General features: G+C 42.3%; 1 protein-coding gene across 5 annotated transcripts in view; it reads right to left on the bottom strand.

Moving 5' to 3' along the window:
- TRIM55 (tripartite motif containing 55) overlaps nucleotides 1-19798 on the bottom strand; it is a 37565-nt gene extending 17767 nt beyond the window's left edge. For all 5 annotated transcript variants that reach the window (XM_085572142.1, XM_021555611.3, XM_085572141.1 and 2 more), the window contains exons 1-9: nucleotides 19488-19798; nucleotides 18911-19083; nucleotides 10674-10839; nucleotides 8870-8965; nucleotides 4803-5036; nucleotides 3692-3714; nucleotides 3473-3597; nucleotides 2455-2675; nucleotides 311-598 (exon numbers count right to left, since the gene is read on the bottom strand). In XM_085572142.1, the coding sequence (XP_085428268.1) occupies nucleotides 311-598; nucleotides 2455-2675; nucleotides 3473-3597; nucleotides 3692-3714; nucleotides 4803-5036; nucleotides 8870-8965; nucleotides 10674-10839; nucleotides 18911-19083; nucleotides 19488-19655 (1494 nt within the window). In that variant the 5' untranslated portion in view covers nucleotides 19656-19798. The remainder of the gene's footprint in view (nucleotides 1-310; nucleotides 599-2454; nucleotides 2676-3472; nucleotides 3598-3691; nucleotides 3715-4802; nucleotides 5037-8869; nucleotides 8966-10673; nucleotides 10840-18910; nucleotides 19084-19487) is intronic.
- Nucleotides 19799-23069: the final 3271 nt, after the last annotated feature.

The following is a 23069-nucleotide window of genomic DNA, read 5'->3' as shown; positions in this document are numbered from 1 at the left end:
ATCTGATGTGCAGAGACATCACCAGTCTCTGCAATAGCTCCTGTGTGTGAGCAATTTGGATAACAGCTGGCCCAAGCAAGGTACACTGGCAGGTAAGCACAAGCAACTACCAGCATGCTGCTTTGAAGCTATAGTCAGCCTGTCACACATTGAAACCATCTATAAATCCAGTTTGTGCTGTTTTCATATTTTTGAAATTGCTCTTATTCTTTAGCATGCAGAGGAAAATGAAGTCCCATTTTCCTTAACAATTGCTGTTCCCACTTTGCTGCATGTCACAGCCCTCTGGGGTGACTTTGGGAGCACTGACCTTGGATGTCGCTGTAGTGGCATTACTTTCCTTACCACTCCCTGGTGCACTCTCTTCGATTGTTGCTGCTGTCGGGGCTTCTGCCTTCTTTGCACTTGTTTCCAGAGAAACAGGAGTCCCTACTTTCCCCAGCCCACTCACTGGGGTTGAGCTTGGACTGCTTGGTTGACGTGATTGGGACTTATACCAGCTAGGATAAAACAAGGGATCGATGGTTTCTGCTGTGGCCGGCACTTGAGTGTCAGACTCGGGGGTCTGTTGAGAACCACTTGGTGTCACAACAACATCCTTAATCAGGACAGATAAAGAGAAGAACAAGCAGAGTGCACCACGTTACCTTCCTGCTGTTGTCACATTGTTCTGCATGTTGTGTTTGTTAGATATCACTGCAAGGCATAGATTTGTCCTATTAATATGATCTGAAAGAATTACAATTGAAATGCAAAGCAAAAGCAACTATCATTTGAATAACACAGACAAGAGAAAGAAAATAAATGAATCCAAAAATAGAAAAGGAGGCTAGAACTAGTGGTAAGGGGGTGCTGAGAAAGGAGTGAGCAAGAGGTTTCTCAATTCAGATAAACCCTCAATTCAATTCTAAAAACTTAAATTCTGCGTAAGAGCCTCATGAGCCCATACCAGCCATGAATGACAGGTGTAGGTACCTTCAAATGGTTTGTTGGGTTTTAGGTGAAGAGTAACACTTTTGCCAATGAGCCTGTTGATACAGTCATAATAAAGGGAATACTGGAGAGAAGCATTTGCCCACGAGCCTTGGCATCAATGCTGTAAGCCAAGCACTGTTGCTCTGCCGGGAAGAGGAGCAGCTGGATGAACTGCACCTCTCTACCTGCATCAAGATCTTGGGGTTTCTGCACACACAGTCTGCTATCACCACTGCATTTCTGCTTTGCCTTTTTACACCAGAAGGTAAAAACTCAAATACAGGCATCCCCCACACCACAATACCCACATACCATGTCTGACTGCATGCCTGACTATCTCCTAATGGCATTTTACAATTTCTAGAGCAGCATGCTGTACCTTTCTCACTTTAGCCTTAGAAATTAGACAATTCATGTTGGTGGGCAGAATTGCTTATGTCTAGTTCTTGTTTGCATAAAGCCCTGCATCAGTTGGGGAACACAGGTTTAGTCAAGTCAGTGCAAATCTTCAAATTTTTATTAAATCAATAAAGCCTGATTTAAGAGCAACTTCACATGACTGGTGAAAACTCACACATGTTTTTAGATCAAAGAAAGGATGAATCTACAGTATTTATTTTCACTTGTTTTATGTTAGAGCTTGCTACAATCAAAGATCCTTTGTGTGCTTTCTTGTTTTTACATAGGCCTCTTCAAATATATTCACAGCAGCCTTTTCCCCTCAGCAACTTCACTGAGTAAATTGTCTAAGAGGAGAATTTGCTAAGTTAATGGTACGCAAGGCAAACTAAAGTAGCACACAAAGTATATTTTTTAATGTACATCTTTTAGAATATGCAGCAATTATGGTCTCATTCCAACCAAATTCTGTAAGAAAAGTGCTGGCCTAAAATATTCACACCCTGAACCTGTTTACTGTTAGGTTGCAAGGGGCAGCTTCCTCTCCTGTTTGGTGTATGATATTCCTCCATCTACCTAGACATATCCTAAGGATGATCAGAGCAGAAGGCAGCAAGCGCCATTCGCAGAAAACAGATTAGAAGTATAATCTAAAAACTGGTGGTGGAAAGCTTCCTAAATCCAGAGGGAATTCTCTTAGTACAAATTCTCTTAGTATAAATATTTTAACCGTCATCTCATTTATAACAGTTAGTCTGAGTTAAATCACAGCAAACAGAACATTCATTGTAATGCACTTAACTCCCAAATGGAGTATTTTTTATTTATAACTTATGTATCCCATATATATCTTAATTTATCTAGCAGCTAATTTTTTGCTTATCAAGGACACATGCACAGGTTGAAGTAAAGTTGCATATATGCGTACAAGGGCAATAAATAATTTTTCTCTCCAGTGCATTGACTCCCTTAGCCCTGCTCCTGAGTTATGATGCCCACAGGACACAAGGCAACATTTTCTGGCTCTGCCAGGTGCACTCAGCAAAGCTGGCAGGGCAGTGGGGCAGCAGAGACATTTACCTGACCAGCTGGAGCAGCCAGCACTGGCGCTGGAGTGGGTTCAGTCAGGGGCTCTCCCCCTGCACTCTGTGCTTCAGGGTCCTGCTGAGGTGGCTGTGGTGCTCCCTCCGACCCTTCCTCTTCCACGTCCTCCTCCTCTTCTTCCTCTCCTGATGACTCTGTGTGGACTTCACCCAAGCCTTCACCATCCTCTGTCTCCTCCTCTTCTTCTTCCTCCTCCTCTGATAGGACACGTGTAAAAGGACAGGTTGAGCACCATGTGAAGATAGCTTCAGTCTTTAGGTAATTAAAAAGCCATTTGCAATTGAACAGCAAAGTCACTGACAATCTTCTGCCTGGCAGGGAGGGTGTTGGTGAGGAGCCTGCTCCCATCAGCCATGGAGCTGACAGCAGGAGCTCTGGGGCAAGGAAGATACTGAACACAAATTCTGGTTAAAATCTTAAGCTGTCCCTTTCCATGGGAAGGAGGACAGAAATTCCTGTCAATGCAGTTATCCTCTTGAGGGATGTGCAGCACAGCCCTGCGTGTTTTGGGGAGAGGCTACAATCTGGAACAATCTGTCATGAAAAAAGTCCTTTTTCCAAGGAAGGTATGCTTGTTTTAATGCCATTGAAGCTGTCATCATAATTCTTTACTGGGTCAGTGCTTTGCAAATGCATGACTGGAAGTTTGAAATACCAACCTGCCTAAACCAGACTGTCAAACTTTGTCAAACCATTGTTTTTGTGCCATCTGACAAATCTTGTGGTCTGCAGTGGCGGCTCAGGTTGTTTTCAGAGGAAGGCCTCTAGCACTGGATTTTCTTTAGTATAATCACACTGGTTATCCCAAAAAATGTGCAGTGCCATCCTAGCACTTCAGAGAAATAAACCTAGATTTGATTATAATTGATTCATAATGCTCTGGTTACATTTTGGCATAGAAATATCAGATTTGAGGTTTCCTACTCAGTATCATCATGTGAATCGCACACAGCTGCTATATAAGAAAGAAATTTTGGTGAAATAAATTACATACCTCTGTCAAAATCAATTTCTCGTATTATTTTTTCTTCTCTACTGAGGTTCACTGTGAATTGGTTCATATTTTCATACCCATCCTCTATTTTTTCCATTTGAAATCCTTTAGAAGCTTCAGTAATTCTAAAATAGAAATTGTTTATTGGCATTGGATTTGAAGATAAATTTATAAATTGTAAGTGATTGTATAAAACAAGTCTCAAGTTTAAATACTCACTTTTGTAGCAATGTTTTGGCATTCTGTGGAAACAAAAAAAGAAATTATTCTTAAATTATTCATTTTTTTCAGAGATTTTATGCATTGAGAAATAATTTTTAGAGTGGCAGCTTTTAAAAGTACTAATAATGGTTTCATAAGTGACAGACATGACATCTAGGAATGAGAAGAAATTTGGATGGTAATTAGTATAAAGCTGAGTAAACCTTTTAGTTCTTCAAAGATGTTTTAATTAAAATGGGAATATAATGGGAAACATGCACAGTTGGTAGAAAAAACTCAAATGGAAAAATTTATTCTCTTTTTTTTGGTTGTGTTGGTGGTGAAAAGCAATTGGTCTGTTACCCTCTTTAGTTACAGTAATTACATCTTTGACTATCCATATATATCTCCAAGGGCATCCTTTTGGAGAGATAAAATTCTATTTGTCTTGGAAGAATATTGTACTCTTCAAAGGCAATTCTTTGATTAAGTGTTGGTTGTTTTATTTTGGTTCTGTTTGTGGTTTTTTGTATGTTTGTTTTGTTTTGTTTGGTAGAAAATGCCCTTCCAGCCTTTAATAAAGAGGAATTGTAAGATTGCAAGACAGAAATTCTACACCAATGGACTAATTGGATAGTCTGCCAATGTTTCCCTACTCATCTCTCTTGAATTTACAGTAAGAAAACAAAAATTAAAAAAAAATAGGTAAAGATATCAAAATGTAGCTTAGCACATAAATTATTGAAAAGTAAATAATTTTGTCAATTTACAAGAGAAACCCTGAAGTTCATGAACACATGAACATATTGTGCCAACGTTATTGGTGGGAAAATAAAGATTACGTGGAAAATGTTTGGATTCTTGTTTCTTCTAAGGGTACTAGAAATTCATACACAGGACAGTATATTTTGGTGCAAACAGCAAATACTCATGTTCTTGGTTTGGATATTATTCTCAAGAACAGCAGTGATTTGTCTGAGCTGATTCAGGTGTTTAAAAAATGAGTTTGTATAATACATGTTCACTTGAAGACAAACAAAGTCTGAATGGGCCTATAATTGAGAAATGCTTAAATAATATTTCAGTAAACCCATTATTCTTTTTCTATCTCTATTTATAGATTTTATACCTGCAAAAACACAGCCATTTCTGGTTCTTCCATGAACTGAATTCCTGATTCAACCAGTTTTGACACAGCTTCCAAGTGATCTGCATACTTCTTCATCAGGGAGCGGACGTGTTCCAGTTTCTCCTCTTGGGTTCTAGTGATTATTTGTGTCATCTCATTTTTTCTTTCTTCCAGTACAGAATAGAGATAATCAAACTTTTCACACAACTGTTCTTTCTGTCGTCTGCAGGATTCCTGTGAATCATTTGGTTTATGTTAAACATGTTATGCTCTTAAAAGGGTTTCTATTTTTACAGTTACTTGGAAGCATTTTCATCAAAGAAATTCCTTTTTCTGAACTGTGCAAAGGATTCTGAATGACCCCAGAGACTTTTATAATTTTCAAAGTCCAAGCTGTTGGAACAAAAGTTTTAAAACTCTTCTCAAACTCTGAGTTTCAAGCCACTGAAAGCCCCCAAACAGGTTATTGTATAACTTGTGAGTCTGCTAAAAAAAGTAAAAAGGTATTTATGATGTCTGTAGTGATACATCAAAGTCTGCAGAAAAAGTAAAAGCTCCCACTGCATTAGCAGCTGGGTCCATTTGTGTGAACAGAATGATTTTAAAAGGAGTGGGCATCTCAAACAATTCTGGAGAATTTTCTTTTTCTGCTAGAGTACCTGGAACAATCCTGGCTGGGCTTGATTTTCATATATGCCCTCTTAGACTCTATTTGGACAAGAGATGTACATTATATTTCATTTACTGTGCACTGAATGAGGCAGAGGTTCTGCAAAGAAAATGGTGTGTGACAGAAGCACAGAGACAAGAAGGGGGAATGAAATTCCAACCATATGTTCAGGCACTGATTTTCACATCGTTTCTTGAGACACTTCTAGTGTCCCTCCAACCAGACAGCAGCCTCTTTCACCGAGTTAGGAGGATGGGTTTGATGACTGCTGCATTGAAAAGACATCTCTAAAGAACAGACTGCACTTGTAAAGGAGGATTTATGGGGAGGAAATGGGGGACAGATTATATATAAAGTCTGAGGTGTACCAAATAGAAGCACTTGAGTTATCTGTGTGCCCCACAGTATGACTTTATTGTGATTAGACCTGGTTGTGGATGGTGGTGATTATTTAAATCTCTTTGCTAGAAACTGAGGCTGAATTGATTCCTCACCTTTGTCCCTTGAGGCATAACACTGAGATTCTGGCAGCACAGGATTAATAACAGTCCCACAGAACGTCTGGTAGTGATAAGACTTAACTATTCACAGCACTTGACCAGAGAGAATCCCACTTTTTTCTCTACTTCCAGCCAGAGCTCATTCCTATGAGTGGTGATAGTCTGCTCTGTATCATTCAAAGGAGAAAGCCTTTCAAAGATCCACCTTTGGCTAAAAATCACTGTCTACATGAGGGTGGAGAGGGGATCGAATGCACATCTTGATGCATTGACCCAAGTATCCACCTCTGCTTCTCAGTGAGGAGGGCTAGGCTAAACAGGCACTCCTTGCAGGGGGTGCAGGTCCTGCCCTTCTGTGAGTCCTTGACACTCCCAGAAATTCCTGATTAGTGCAATTACAGGGTGTGGTTAAGGAAGTCTTCAAACCAAGTGGATCATGGTTTCTAAGTGTCCTTCTATGTTCAGACCTCAAATAACCTTCTCTCACTCCAAACCTAGCTTCTCCACATGAAATGTTCAGATCACTTGTAAAACAACCTTAATTTCAAGACAGGTGTGTGCTATCTTTGTCATTTGACACAGGACAAGTGTTAGGGGAAGAAGAGCAAGTGAGTGATAGCAGGGTGCTCTGAGAGACCCTTCCCTGTCTTTAAGCACTAATAGATAATATTTCCTGCCAGCAGATATTACAGAGTTGTGAATCTCATGAGTGAGAGTGCAAAACAGGTTTCTAACTGCAAATGCTGAAATATTCTCTTTCTGCATAAAAAGTTCCCATATGAAGCCTCTGCCTGATGGAATTACTCTAATCAGATTCTGTGTAATGAAAGAGGTTAACAAATACATGACTTTGCATTCTAAAAAGTTCTCAGCCTTTTTGTTTTTTAAAGCACAGCTACATCAAAAAGAAAGGAGTCCTTGCTACTGATCATGAATCTCACTGCCTGTTCCAAAGGACCTGTATTGACTGGTCTATGCTCTTAGCATTTGAAAAAACACTGTAATTTTTCCTTTGTTATTAGACTCATTTATAGAGCTAAACAGAACCTAATTATTGATTATAGTTTTCTGATATTTAGCATTTTATATTCCTTTCTCAATTTTCAGTATAATATGTGAATTAGGTCGACTTTTCAATCAGTTAAAAGCTGTACAAGTATTTTTTTGATTTTCTGATTTTTAAGGTTGGACAGGAGCAGTGGCTAAATGTAGAATTGTAGGCTATTACTTATTCCAGCTGAAAGTAAAATGACGTATTTTCTGCTAAAGCAGATTTTTATTGTTCTCTGCAAAGTGTTAAGCAGAAAGAAGAGACAATCTTGGATTGTGTTATTTCCATGTGTAAATATTTCTGAGTGCCAGCTGTAGTCTCTTGTCTTCAAGGACAAACTGATGTCAATTCAGACAAAGCTCTTTCATAGTAGGAAATGTGATTTGCTTGAAATGTAACATGGAAATACTAAGGTAAACTCTAAGATCTGTTTTCTGCGGTCTTTGACTTTAAAGGTGGAAAGCCTGATAAAACATCAGAAGGTAAAATGGCTGCATTTTCTTTGGGCTTTGACTTTAAAGGTTAGATTTTAAACTGAGTGGATCACTCTGAGGAAGCTAGTTTCAGAAACTATTGTGATTTTTTAGGTATTTTTAACACAATGTTTTCTCCATACTTCAGATGAGGTGTTTGAAGATTTGTTTCTGGTTAAGCTAGTTCAACTTAAAGGAGTGTAAGCTTTTGCTTTTGTATAATTAAAATTTCTGCAGTTAACATACTTGAAAGGCTTGTTTCTGTCTGCAAAGACCTGATAGCAGCCAGTTTCCTCCTTGCTGCGTGAAGACTTCCCAACTATAAAGTTCTGACTACCATTAATGTGCTCTCTCTTTTACTTGGGCCAGTGGGTTTGTGTTCTTTGAAACAAACTCAGACATGTTCTGTTCCTTCTTGCTTGGAATTGTGTGCATAGATTGTTTTATTTTTATTTGTTTATTCTTACTAACTAGAATCTGTACATCTTGGATTAACTTATTTTTCCTTACCATTTCTCCTTTCTGCTTCAGCTCTTAAGGGTCAATACAATTCTAATTGGGCTGAGGGGGATGCAGCTCCTTCACTAGATGTTTCATCAAATTCTGATCACAAAATCAATTTGTATGAACTCCTTTCAGCCTACTGTTCTGTGGTGCTCAGATTAGTCAAAGTTGATGTTTATCTTTGCTTTGCTGAGGTAAAGCTCTCAGAGGAAGTGAAAACCACTTCTGCTATTGAGTAACACAAAACTAATTCCAGCTCTTCCAGAGTGAGGCCTTCACCAGAAAGTCCAGTAAGAACCCAAGCTCTTCTCTCCCATGAGCAACAAAACCAGACTCCTTAAAGAACACCATATTAAAACACTACTTCTGTGCAGAAGGCAAAGCAACCAAATACAAAACAAATACTGACATACCTGTGAACCATGCTGTGCCTACCCTGTAGCTGAGATTCTAAGGCTCTGTTCACGGAACCTGTCAGGCTTCAGACTAACTGAAAGGTCTTAGATGTAAATTTAAGAATCTGATCTTAGATGTTAAATGAGCTGGGAGTTGATGGCATTTTGGTGGATCTGCTTTTAACTTCAGTGAGATCCTATTCCACTATGAATATTGAGCAAGACTTGCTGATATGGATTATCCTTACTCTTTATTCCCCACCACATAGCAAATGTCAGAGGTCCTGAGCAGGATGAACCCTTTGGCTGAGGCAGTACATCTTGATAATGTACAAAGCCACAAGGAATGGTTTAGTGAAACAATGTGGGAATGCATTTGGGTAAAGTGAGGTCTGTTGAAGAATGGTCATTACCAGAAGTTTAAGAGATGCAATGTCACACTGAAATATCTGCATTTAAAGAGGTGGCACCTACCTCAACTGTCTTGCAGGTCTCCTCCAGCTGCGTGACAATCCCTTGCATTCTGTCATTGCTCCCCACCAGGACTGCAATGCCATCACTCAGCTCAGACTAGACAGTAAAAGGATAGCAAGCAGAAGGGTGTTAGGTGCTGTCACACTTCAGGGTGACACATCTAACAGTGGGGAACAGGGGACAAATAAGCCATACCCAGGATATTATTTCATCTTTCCATCAGAACTGAGAAAAATTGGAGCTTTATGCGTCCACAAGATACCTGCTTGAATTCTGACATTTTTTTCCTCCCTCAACACACTATGAAAACATTGACATTTTGGAAATTTTAATGGAAAAGAAACTGTGGTTTGGAAAGCAGGAAGCACTTTGTTCTAGGAAGTTCTTTTAGATGCTTTTGTCTGAAGTGCTGTTTCAACAGGCCCCAAATATTTCCTTTGCATTTGTTGAGGGTAAAGACTTGTGAAAGGTTGTCTTTTAGTACCTGGGTCTAGCCACAGCACTGTGGTATTTCCCTGAGGACTGTGGCTCTCGGCCTTGGAATAGAGAAGACGTGGCCCATGGACCTGGAGGGACCAAGGTGTTACAGACTGCCTGGCATGCAAGCAGTGGGGTTGGGGTTGTGGTGAGAGGAGACAGGAGAAAAGGAGGAGAAGGAGGTAGAGGCTGAGCCACTGGCATGAGGGAAATGAGTGGAGGAAGAAAATAACCTGTGTGGATGGAGAAGATTGTGAGGTATCTCTACGAGAGACAAAGAAGCCAGTCCTAGGGAACCTGGGGAAGGTGCTGGGGAGTGCAAGGGGCCCTTGGCACAGCACTGTAAAAAAAGAGACAACTGTGTTCATGGCCTCCACAGCTCTGTACAGGATCCTTTGAGGCCTTCACCGCTCTATAAAGACTCCTTTGAAGAATGCATTCTGCAGCCTCCAGGTTATGCCTCTCATCTTGGGCATGACAACCTCTTTCCATGGGCTCTCTGGAAAGGAAGACACAGCTTGCAAATCTCCATGCAAAATTAGTGACTGGGGCATGGATTCAGTCCAAAAAATTTCTCCTTCTCCCATCTTTTTTTTTTTTGATTGAAAAGGATGGTTTTAACTCCTTTCCTAAAGTAACCCCTCATTTGTAGTTTACATGCACACATGCATCTGTGTGACAAAGTTGGAGGCTGGGATTGCAAACTTGGCCTCTCTGATTGCTTGCCCCACTGGGGCCCTCCAGAAAAATGAGCTGTTTATCTCAGGAGGATAACCCAGTGAGTCAGGTTTTAAATTAACACTGTATTAAAAATAAACAAGTCTTTTATTGGTGACAGCAAGGGCAGAAGATGTTAGGTACATCCTGTGCTGCCAACTATTGAATATTCCTTCATTCACTTGCAGGAGGAGGTTTTTCACTTAACTTTTCCTAAAGATGGCATGCTTAAATGTAAAAGTGTCTGACAGATAACTATTTGATTTGAAATGGTCTGTTCTCTTTCCAGTTCTTGGTGTTGGAAATACCACTTGTTTGTCTGATCTAAAAGAACTGCAAAAAAGGGATTAGGAACTCAAAAGAGAAATCCTCAGTTCCACATCAAAATTGGGACAAATTGTAGTATCTTTTTGTACGATCTCTCATAAATATATTTTCCTGTGTTCCTAAACAGTTTCTACAGATTTATAAGAGCCTTTCAGTTACACACACGAATGGCAAAAGCAACCCCAGAGCCTTTTGGAAACTCGTAGGAAGGTCATGGGAATACTTTCCTGTTTATGGTTCTGTCAGTTTCTTCAAGTACTTTGAGAAACAAAAGGATATTTACCTTCTGTTGCTGGTAAACATTTGTGAGAGGAGCAACCTGACAGTCTTTGTGAGCACCGAAGATTTTGCACAAGGAGCAGGTGGGCATTTCACAGTTCAAACAATAAATATTAATCCTCTCATCTTCATGCTCTTCGCACATTGGCTGGTCACATTTCCTTTCAGGTCTGCAAAAGAAAACATTTGTTTAAAACAAAGATGGTGCTCATGATACCACCACTTAGAGCATTAGCAAGAAATATGGTACATTTGTATAGCACCATCCAAAACTGACTGAATATGCAGCATCGACTTAAACCTGCCACATGGGATGACTAGAGAGACAATGGTACAGCTTAATGGTACAGCTTAATACAGCTCAAATGACACAATGTGATGTGATGACAATACAGCAACATGACTTCATATGGGGATTCCCATATGAATGAGGAATGTGATTGGGAATGTGACGGAACGCTTGCTCATATTTCAAAATTCAAATAACCTCACTAAGCCTGGACTCAGACTACTCATGTATTTTAATTAGCATGTTATCTAACATCTGTCTGAAATATGAAACATATGTAATTTCTTTCTGGTTCATCATGCAAATTGTTGTGCACTTAATGCAGCAAAGCTGTTATGGGGGAGACTGACTCAATGCAAGAGTTGAAGATACTGATGTACCTTTGGGCCTCCAAATCTCTGCTGCTGAGCTTTGTGAGGCCCTGGTCAGGACTGTCAATATCAAAGAGCACTGGGTCCTTACAAGCCTTTACATTAGGCCAGCAACCAAAACAAAGGGTCACACAAATTGATTTCAGCCAGGTGGCACATGCCTAACTTTACAGTGTGAAATGTTTTAGCAGTAGTTAATTCATCTGTACTCAGCAGAAAGGGCGTAGGCTACACAAGTGCTCTTCTGTGCTAAGCCAGGAACTGTTGCCACATTATGGCTAAGTCTGATCTTCTCTTCACCAAAACCATTTGGCTGTATATACACAAGTCTGCACAACCTGCTATCTTAGGATAATTTAGTTGTAGCTTCCTTCAGATGAGCCACTTAACCAACATTCCCAGTGCAAGTGACAGCTCTGGCCTGGTGTGTGTGGGCAGGGTGGTGCTTTCCTGAGCCCACACATCAGGCTTAGCACCCTGAGCACATCTGTGGCAAACACATGAGTGTGTAAGGATGTGGTACAGAAGACGGGGGCCAGTAAACTGTTGGGAAAAGTGTGTCTGGGATTGAAGCCTTCAAAAGTCACCACTGTTACTCTGGCAATGTTAAATATTTTCAGCTCAAACCATTTTTCCCTTCTGCTACTGTTTTGAAAGATAACTATGACTTACCTGTAGCAAGTGGAACAATGGCATCATATAAATATTTTTTTCCATCATTAGAAACTATGGAATTTAATGGAATTACGTGGGAACCTTTTTAAAAGCATTTCTATGGAACTCCATAGCAAGGAGGTAACCAGCCATTCTATTAAAATGTATGGGAAAAAAAATTATTTTATATTATGCTACAATAGAGTTTTTTCTGTAACGTTTGGTAGAATGGATACGGCATTTATTTTTTAATTACAAAGTACTGATTTTCTCTTCTGAAGGCAATGGAATATGATCAGTTAGATGCATTAGAAAAAAAATCTAGCAAGAAACAAAATGTCTCACACATTTTTTTTTTTTTTAAATTCAAGAGTGCCCTGGTATTTAAAGGGTTCATAAGGAAAATCTGTAATCTGCCATATAACATGATATACCAGAATAAAACAAGACAAACACTTCTGAAGAAAGCCTGTGTTATATGGATCAGACTTCCAGCATTCATTAACACAAGGCACTTTGTCAAATCAATGTTAGTTGAAAGAGGTGTGTCTCCTCCCTAAAAAATGCTTTACATTGTTTGCAGCTTACTGCAAACAACCCCTAACATATTCATGTCATAGTGCACCAGTGGGAGGGCCCATGTGTGAGTGCAGTACAATGAATTTCAAAGTGATTAATTAAGCCTGAGATAGCAGCTCTTCCTGCAAATATTTACAAGATCAGAGCCAGAAACTACTAGAATTTTATTGGACACTGGAACAGTGCCTCTTGCATGAAAGACACATTACATAGTGCAAAAAGGTGATGGTGTCAAGCAAGTTCAGCCAGAAGCAGCCAACCTTCAAAGGTGCCGCAAAGAGCTGGAAGCAACCTGGCAGAACTCCCTGAACTAGTGAGGCCCTGAAGTGTCAGAAGACTAGAAATAAACAGATTTACAGTCTCCTTCTCAGGCAGTGCAAAAGGAGAAATTTTTAGCACACCACTGCTTGACTTCAGATGGGATCTTCTAGATCTGTGTTGGGGTAGCAAAGGCTGAAACACAACCTCTACATTTAAAATGGAGATTGCTTCTGAAACAGGAGATTAAATAATAGCTGATAGAAAAATGACTGCATAGTTTCAGTTACAGAAAAGATTCACCACAACTGTGCTAGTGACCAGAAAAATGTCAGGTTGCTGAAATGTCCTGCTAACTTTGTGGCCTCATTCTTGGGCTCTTCTCTTTGAGATGCTAAGCCTGTATTTCAGTGCCAGAGGCTTATTCTTTCCCATTTCAATTGTGTTTGGACCGCACCTGAGGAACTGATTGGGTCCTATTCTGGACTGCCCAGTACACGAAGACATTGACATACTGAAAGGAGTCCAGAGAAGGGCCCTGGAGATATTTAAGGGTCTACAGCAGCTCTCCTGTGAGGAAAGGCTGAGAAAGCTGGAACTTTCAGCCTGGATCAAAGAAGGTTAAGGGGAATCTTAACAATGGCCTTGATCTTATCAATACCTTTGGTTATCTAAATACCTGAATGGAGGGTGTAATAAGGATAGAGTCAGGCACTGTTCAATGCCAGGACCAGAGGCAATGGGCACAAACTGAAACATGGGAGGTACCCTCTGAAGATCAGGAAAGACTTTTTTACTGTGAGAGTGACTGAGCACTGGCACAGGTTGCCCAGGATGGTTGTGAAGTTTCCATCCTTGAAGATACTCATAAGTCAGCTGGACATGGTCCTGGGCAACTGGCTCCAGGTGGTCCTGGTTGAGCAGTGGGTGGTTGGACCAGATGACCTCCAGAGGTTCCTTCCAATCTCAACCATTCTGTGACTGTGATTTGGTGAGGCAGTTGTTGCTGGACACATAAAGAAGAACTTTTATTAGGAGCATAGTTAAGACCTTAGGAAAACTGATGTTAGAAAACATGTTTTCTGTAGGATATTTTCAAATCTATAAAGGCCTCTACTGAAGTCCTGAATCCAATTATGATAGTGTTTTTTACTGAGGATCCTAAGACAGCTGTAGCCCTTCCTGTGGCATCACATCACCTGGTGTCTGCACCTGGTCAGGGGATGAAGAGGATCTGCATGGTTCTATAAGGCACAGTCAGGTCATTAGTAAAGATATGAAATTGCATTTGACATAGTCTAAAGTCTAGATAAACAGTATCTACTGCTCTCCTCTCATGCACTGAATTAGTCATCTCACTATAAAAGTCTTTCAGATTGGTCATGCTGATTTCCTCTCCATAAATCCATGCTGACTATTTCTAATCACCTTCATGTAATTTATATATTTAGGAATGGTTTCCAGGAGGGCTTGTATGAAATACTTTCTAGGGACCAGTGTGCATGACTAGCCTGTAGTTCCCCTGATTCTCCTCCTTGCATTCCTTGAAGATTGGAGGAACATTTGCTTTCTTCCAGTCCACAGGAAACTGTACCAATTACCACAGACTTTCAAGGATTATATAGAGTGACCTTGCAATAATATGTCAGCTCTCTCACCACTTATAGATACCTCCCATCAGGATGTCCAGTTTTTTTTTTTTTTAATATATTCTCTAACCTCATCCCCCTCCATCAAAGGTGAGTCTTCCTCACTCTAGAATTTCCCACTGGTCTCAGGTACTGATTCCATAAAACTCAACTTATTGGTAAAGTCTGAAGGTGAGTACATTGGCCTTTTCTACATCCTGCATTACATGAGGCCCAGTTCTGTCTAGTAGTGATCTCACACTTTCCCTAATCTTCCTTGTGCTGCTGATGCAGCTGTAGAAGCTCTCATTAGCCTCCATGTCCCTCATCATAATCAGTTCCAGGTGGACCATGGCTTTTCTAATTTCATCTGCATGTGCTTGGCTAGTGTTGAAAAATCTTGCTGAATCACCTGTCCATCTTCTTTTTGCTTCTTTTCGCTTCTTTTCTAATGTGGTTGTTTTTTGGTTGTGTTTTTTTTTTTTTTTAATGAGGTGCTCCCTCTTAATCAACACAGGTGTTTTGTCACCATTGCTTGAGTTTCTGTATATGTTGATAGACCATTTTGTCCTTGGAGGAAGGTGGTCTTGAAAATCAGCCACAATGATGGACTCTCTCAAAAGCAATGAAAAGCCTACCAATGCCGAGGGTAGAAATGGGGCTTGAAAAATGAGAAGGCTATAGAAGTTCATGTGGACATAAGGATTTCTGTAGCTCTGTTACACTACTGTCATGGATGCCCAGCCCAAGAAAACTATTGGTGCAGGTGAGCTTGGGGCTTTGTCTCCTGGGGAGTTGGAGAAGATCCAGATGATCCCACTCCTCATCTCTTTCACTGCAGCTTGTGGGACTCCTCTCTTGGTGACCTGTGGTCAGGGAGCAAATTTCCCTGGCCTAGCCTGTCTGAGATCCCCAGAGTCCCCTGCAGCCTGACCTGGAGAGACATATCCTGCCTTGGGAGTTTGGGCTAAGACCTCGGAGGTGTCAGGGACAGACACTTCTGGTGGTGCTGGCTATGGGGCCCTGCAGGATGTCAGCACCATCACAGAGCCCATGTCGGTTGCTCTCAGCACAGCCTGGTCCCTGCTGCACACTCTGCTCCACCTGTGCTTGGGGCTTCAGGGACAGCCTGTTCCTCAGGCTCTCCCTGGTAAGTGCAAGGCAGAAAGAGTGCTCAACCCTCCCTGATCAGTATTCAGTGGGTAACAAAGGCCAGAGCACCTTTTGATCTGGAATAGCCAGCTGAGATCATTAGAACCTGACAGATTTCACAAAAAGTCACAGCCTCCTGTTGCTACCCTTTCCTGGTGACAGCAGGGATCCTGATGTTCCTCAGATAGTTTAGGTGATCAGCAGCCTACAGATTTTCAAAGACTGGTTTAATATTTGGCCAACTCAGTTTCCACTGTTTTCAGTCCTTTGCTGTCTTTTAAAGCTTTTTACAAGCCACCTCCTGCTTGAAGAATTCTTCCGTTGTGTTGCTAACGCATTCTAAATTGGGCAACAGGCTATGCTGCCATCAGCTGGAATTTGATGAGCAATGGGATAAAAGACCATATGATGTGATACTTAGTGATAGGAGGAGCTGCACATGAGGGCTTAGGCGGACTCTCCCAACCTCAATCCAGCTCCTGCCCCAGTTTTTATTTAAAAAATCCCCAATTCCTTAATTCAGATAGAAAGTCCAATCACAAAATAATAAAATAAAATAAAACAGCCAAACCTTTTGAAATAAGCTAGTCAAATCTTGCTCCCTTTCTCCCTTTCCTCTCCCTTTACTCTAAGTTCATGTGAAATGCAGATGGGTGCTGGCCTCATTCTGGCACAGGCTGTTATAGTGAATTATACCCACAGGAGAACTCGATGGGAAGAGATTGCTGTCTGGAAATCACACGTACTGCCAGTTTGTGGGGTTGTCTTGGGAAGAACATGGAGACAAAGATCACATCTCACCCTTCTTCCTATGTATCTCTGCCCAGTTGTCACCAGTTGTCACCATGGAAGAGACTGGTATTAAAAGGAAGAGTTCGGGAAGACTTGATTTCCTTAGACTTTTTGCTTTCAGTGGAACAGCACTGGGAAAGCCATGAAAGATCTGCTCACACTCTCAGGGGAGCCCAAGGAATGTTAGGCAGAGGGAGATAGGCAGCTGAGGCCCACAAAGGGCCGAATAGTTTAGATAATGCTGCTATGCATTGCTGCTACTATGTAACCCTGACAATGACTTTCATTCTATGGAAATAAATGAAGGTTAAATAAGCACCTTAACAGATTAAATAAACAAATCTCTTGGACAAATATATAAGCAAATCTATGTTCTTTCCCCCTCCCCCCCCCCCCCATCTCCTGTTTTATTCATCACGTGTTTAACTTTCATGGAATTTTAAAAAAATCTACTAAATCTATTCTTATATTTCTACTTAACTGCATTTTTTTCCAATTCCCCATGAGTTATAGGGGAAAGAGGAAAAGAGGATGTGTCTTTTTTTTTTTTTTTCATTATATACAACTGTGAGCTGAAAAAAAAGCAAAAAAAAACAAAACCAAGGAAGACACGAGGCCACACATGTCCAGCTTATTTGGTCAAAAGCAAAGTCCACCCTTGCAGCTTTGTTGATTCATTTCCTCCGAGATTTTCTTGACTAAAATAATATTTGAGTATCAATGACACACACGGGGGTAGCTGACCTTTACTTGGCACGGAACGCAAAGGGCAGCAGAAAGGACAATTTTAAGCCAACTTCGTGCCCTCCAGTGCTTTGGAGCTCCAACCTATGCCCAGCTGCCATAGTCCTCAGAGAGATTCAAGCTGAGAATAGCTAAAGCCACTGTTAGGCTCTAAGGCATTCTCTCTGCTGGTGACTGTCCTTCTCTGCTGGAGGAAGTGTCCTCAGCCATCCCAGGGACTGGGTTATATTGGTTGTGTCCCCCTGCTCCAGTGATGCCATCTCTCTGTCCCTGGGAAGTCCAGCTCCTTGTTGCGGTGGGATCAGAAGACTGTTAGGGACTGTGGCCAGGATTACACCTTCCCACCTTCCAGGTGAGCAAAACACCTTGCCATACAGAACCAACTGTAAAGATCCATGCTGGTGACAAAAACCAGCTTCCCTGGGTGAGAGCTCCTTGCTGGGTGGCCTGGGGCCAGGTTAACTCCATCACAGAATCACAGAATTATAGAATGGTTGTGGTTGGAAAGGACCTGAGAGATCATGTAGTTCCAGCACCTCTACCTTGGGCAGGGACACCTTTCACTAGCCCAGGCTGTGTGAAGCCCCATCCCTCCTGGCCATGAACTCTGCCAGGGATGGAGCATCCACAGTCTCTCTGGGGAATCTGTGCCAGTACCTCACTATCCCCACAGTGAAGAAATTCTTTCTAGATCTAATCTAAACTTACTGTCTTTCAGATCAAAGCCTTGTCCTATCACTTCATGTCCTTGTCAAAAGTCCCTCCCCAGCTCTCTTGTAGGCCCCCTTTAGGTACTGGAAGGTGCTCTAAGGCCTCCCCAGAGCCTTCTCTTCTCTAGGTTGAAAAACTCCAACTCCTTCAGAGGAGAAATGCTCCAGCCCTCTGAGCACCTTTGTACCCCACCTCTGGACTCACTCCAGCAGGTCCTTGTCTTTCTTGTGCTAAGAACTCCAGAGCTGGATACAGTATCCCAAGCGGGATCTCATAACCGCAAAGTAGATGGAGAGGATTATCTTCTTCACCTTCCCCCCTACTAAGTTCTCCACAGTGGTACCATGAATCCTACCCATCCCAAGGAAATAAAGATGAGAACACGTTTTTCTGTTTCTTGATCCATTACACATCAAATGCAAGAAATTTCCATTCAGGAGTAATCTTACTTTTAAGAATTGACCTATTCCTCTGCCCTGAGGTCTTGATTCTTGTGCACAGCCACACAGCTCTGAAATGTATTGTTTACCACTCTTCCTTCTCTTTTATGGAGTCATAACTAAGAGTTGATTTTATAAGTTCACATCCCAAACTGACAGGAATGGAGATATTTTTAACAGAATTTTCATTTAGACTTAGGATGCACGGTACCTTCTGTGTGAAATTCAGTATTCTTTCTGTTTGCACTGTGTGTACCTCAGGATTTGAAATAATTTCCCTTCTTTAGCACGAGAATGAACAAATAATTGTCTGAACTGTTTTTGCAATAAATGATGTTAACCAAGATACTTTTCCCTTAATCATGTTAGCAGCTGTGCTGATCTCAAGGGCCTTGCTTGTACAGGTAAGTGTTGCTCATGTGAATAAATATGACCCAATCCTCTGCTGCAAGTGGAAGCTCAGCATCTGTTTGGATACAGTTTTCTGCCCTCAGTGAGAGCTGACTTCATGGTGCAGCAGACAGTCATGCATGGCAGCACAATCCCTTTCTGCTTTTCCAAGAGACAAAACAACTCAATCAACCTCATGCATGTCCTCTGAAGGACACCCATTCCCTTGTTACCTTGTGGACTCCTGCTTGTAGATGTCAATGATGTTCTCCACCAGCAGGTTCCTCTGCAGCCCGTAGACACCGTGTCGGTCCAGGACCACCTCGTGCCTGCAGGAGGGACAGCGGAAGCGGCCTCCCGACGCCACAGTTGTACCTCCCCTGGTCGGCAGGTAGGGGTTGGAGGCCTGTTCTTGCCAAGCAGCACAAGGAGAGGGAGGTACGGCCATGAAAAACCATGAAAGCCTCTTAGAAAAGCACCATATGGTAGGAAACCATTTGTCACTATGCCCAATGAGAGGGTAATTCCGACATGTCACCCCTAGGAAAGCACCTGGTGACTGCTGGGCAAGAGGCCAGTCCCTCAGCTCACGCTCGGCCATGTCACCACAGCCAACAGGTGGCACTTTCACCTGCTGTGAGCTCAGCCCTGGTGCCCGGATACATCAACTTCGGCCTTAAATCACTCCCCCCAATCCTGTCTCACCAACTGTTAAAAGTGATCTACCAAAACATGTAAAAAAATCTCCTTTCCCATTCATTCCAGCCAGTCCTGCTTGGGAAACAGAGCTGTCTGTGGGAAGAAACCTACCTGGAAGATGTCACTGGCGCACTTCCGACAGAGGTTATGCTGGCAGGGCAGGATGACCACAGGCTTGGTGAACATCTCCAAACAGATGGGGCAGATCAGCTGTTTCTCCAGGTTATCCATAGTTTGCTGCTCTTTGGAGAAAGACTTGTAGCTCAGGGAGGTGCTCATCCCTAGCTTTTCCTGGGTCTTATGCTCAGGGCCACAGCCTTGTGGACAGGTTTTGAGCTTAATTTCCTGTGAAATAAATCCAAGGCTGTGCTGCAGTCAGAGGTTCTCTGTGTTGCTCGGGCCAGGGGACATTGTTCGAGCGCGGGGCCGAGCAGAGCCGGGGCTGTTTTTAGCAGCGCTGCGTCAGAGCTGCCGTCCTGCCGTGCCCATATATGCGCGTGAGAGCCGGACAGGCTGGGACAGGTGACGGCTGCCGGGGGAGGGGGAGGCCGGAGAGGCCCTGGCTCTCCTCACTCACACATGGCAGCCGTCACCTCTTGAGGAGTTGGGAGTGATAAGCAAAGGCCATCCGCTCCCTTTCCTTATCTTTGCAGGTCAGTGGAGACCAAAGGGCTTGCCCAAGCCTGTGCAGCCACATCCTTCAGCCTAATAGACATTCTGTTGTCAGCGAGCAGCCATGGCCACGAGAGGCAGGATGTCATTTTGCCCATGTGTTTTGGGAGGCACCAGGATCCTGCCTTTCCAAGGTGTGAAGTACATGTGGTTACTGGAGAAGACAATAGGAGCAATGGCTGCTCTGGGAGCTTGAACACTTCAGGGTGTAAACATCTCACCACCCTGAAAACCAGACAAACAAAATTGCCTGTCTACAACTGTGCTTAAGTTTGTTCTGGTAAGATTTTGGTCTAAGGAGCTATAACATAAAAATCCAATGTGACTTTGAGCCATTTGTGCACATTAACTCCATGGGCAGGTTAAACATGCATGAAAAACATCAGAAGAAATACAGTGTGAAAGGCTTTCATTTGTGCTGCTAGAGAATAGGTACTAATTGTGTATGCCCTCACTCCAGTATTTAATTCAAATATATTTTCGTTTTGGACACTGCTGTGTTTATATCTGTTTATTAGACCCTGATATCCCTTTCAGCTTGGCACTTGTTCCAGAGTTATTTTTAAAATGACAATTTCCCAGATAATTTGTGACATGTGATGCCTGATCTTAAGGGAAAGCCATCTGTGCTTTAACTTGCCAATAATTCATCACACAACTGTACAAGCAATAAATATCTCATCTTCAAATTTAAGCCAAAGTCCTTGCATTACTGTATAAAATCACTTTGCCACCATACAGTGCATGTAATCAGAATATTTTCTTCTCCTTCAGTCAATAACTAGAATACTTTCTCAGTTCAGCGTCTTGTAGAAATCGTTAATGTTTATTCTGCCTTATGACTGTATAGGGCTTGCATCTGAAAAATGCATTAGAGCAGCTGAGTGAGTGCCCCATGCATCCAGGGACAGACCCCCAGTTTTAAAGCAAGGCTGTCAGTCTGCACGCAACACCAGTCTAGAAATTGTGCACTTCAGGAAAATATAAAAGTGAAGGTTTTAATGGATTTCTGCATGAAAATGAATACTATCTTCTGCATGGAATTGTAATAAATCACATTAAATTAAATGTATTATCAGCTATTTTATTTTCAGTGCCTCACATGCTTCTTAAGTGAGTGAACTGTACTCATTTGCAGCCCACCAAGGGAAATTCCCCTGTGTAAAGCAGTCCCATTGAAACAAATCGATTTTTCTAAGTCTTGCATTCATGGGAAATTAGTCATAGCTAAGTTAAACTCACTTGAAATCACACCTTTTCTCCTACTGCCTGGTGTGGACAAGAGCCTGGAGTCCCGTGGTAGAAGCTGCTCCAGCAGCTGAGCTGAGGACAGCTGGGGCTTTTGGCAGGGCTGGCAGGGAGCCTTCCCTGTAAGAAGATATTTCTCTTCTTTCCTTCCCCTCATAGCTGGGTCAGAGGTGACTTTTGCATCTGGAGGAATCTGAACGCCTCACTCTTTCCCTCCTAACTTGGAGTCAGCTGCCCCTTGCACAGAAAAACCTGCTTTGATAAGGCGTTCTGAATTAGATGAGGAAAGCCATGCTCATCTGGCAGGGCAGGAACTTCCACCTTACGGCACAGGCAGAAACAGAGAAATTCTGGAGGGAAAAGCTCAAGGCTAGAAATGTCAGCACACAAAAACACCTGCATATGCTGATGTAGGGAAGGGGGTGTTCCTGGCATGCAGAAAAGCCATGCTAGCCCTCTGGAGAATGAACTGAGGCACCTCTCAAGGTGTAACTTGTTTCTGGGATGTGATTCTGGTGATTTTATACCTACCCATGGTAACCCCTAGAAGCCTTCTGTTAAGTGGCTGAGCAGGACATCTGATGCATCTGCAGAGGACATCTGGTGGCAACAAGGAGGGACAGTGTGCTGCTGGTTTTTCCCTTTCTGTGTGCTGAAGCATGCTGACATGGAACAGGTAACAAACAGTGCAACCAAAAAGAGGAGACAACCAAACAAATCCATCTTTTGCAACCTGAGCTGAAATATTTCTTCTAGCAGGAACATGTAATCTAGACATGTGAAAAATTAGTACAGGTTTTTCTGAGAAGGTATTGTGAACCACAGCAATAAATTATAAGTAAAGAAATGCAGAGGCTTGACCACACTTGCAAAGGCAGGATGAGAAGTGCCAGGAATGCCACACATTGTATGACCACTCTGCAAGAAGAAGGAAGAGAAGAGCCAAGTCCAAGACACTGAGGAGAAATAGGAAGATCCTGCAGCTGGTCTTCAGGAGGGACTACTTAGGATAAGCTTCAAAGAACTCACACTGAGAAAGTGCCTGGCACCCTCCTGTCTCTTCCTGGCAGCCCTGTCCCCCTCCTCTTCCCCCCCTTCCACTCCTCCACGGGAAGACACACATAGCTGTCCACCTCTGAAGAGTCACCAAGTCAAGCCATCTCTCAAGGGTCAAAAAAAGGGCAAGAGGTCTTGCTTTAAAACTCCTTTTGGACAGAAAATCGGGATGTCTTCCAGAAGAAATCTTTTTTTTTTTCTTTCACTATTGCTTGTCTGGGAGTGTTACCTGAATACTAATTCCTAAAGTCTTGCTTTTAGAGACATTACTTCTAACTCTACTATTTTGCAGCTGAATAACAGCTTGTGGCCTGTGGATTGATGGCCTGGAACCTGGAAAGCTGGCTGCAAAGCAGTGGGCTTAGGAGAGGGATTTGGAGGAGGAAGGAGGGGTTGAGTGATGTCCAGGTTCAGGTTTCAAAGCCATAATGACATCTCTGGGTTTTGCATTCACAGAATTCCCCTCTGCAACCTCTTATCTTGTACTAGAGTTGTGAAGCTCTTGTGTGTCACTCAGAAAATCAGGCCTGTGGCTCTCTCACATGACTGGAAAACAAAGAGAAAAATATTTTGGCCAGAGGATGCTGTCAAAAACATGCTCCCACATGAGTTGTTTCTCCAATGAGCCTGCAGGGACCAAGTGCACTCTGCAAGGAGCAGACTCCTTGTCCAGGCATCCTGTCCTGGACATGGTAGGTGGTGAGAAGCATCCTGGTC

Source organism: Lonchura striata, chromosome 2, assembly GCF_050655825.1.
Source record: "Lonchura striata isolate lonStrDom1 chromosome 2, ASM5065582v1, whole genome shotgun sequence".
NCBI classification, from domain to species: Eukaryota; Metazoa; Chordata; class Aves; order Passeriformes; family Estrildidae; genus Lonchura; species Lonchura striata.
This window is presented reverse-complemented; position numbering and strand designations above follow the sequence as displayed.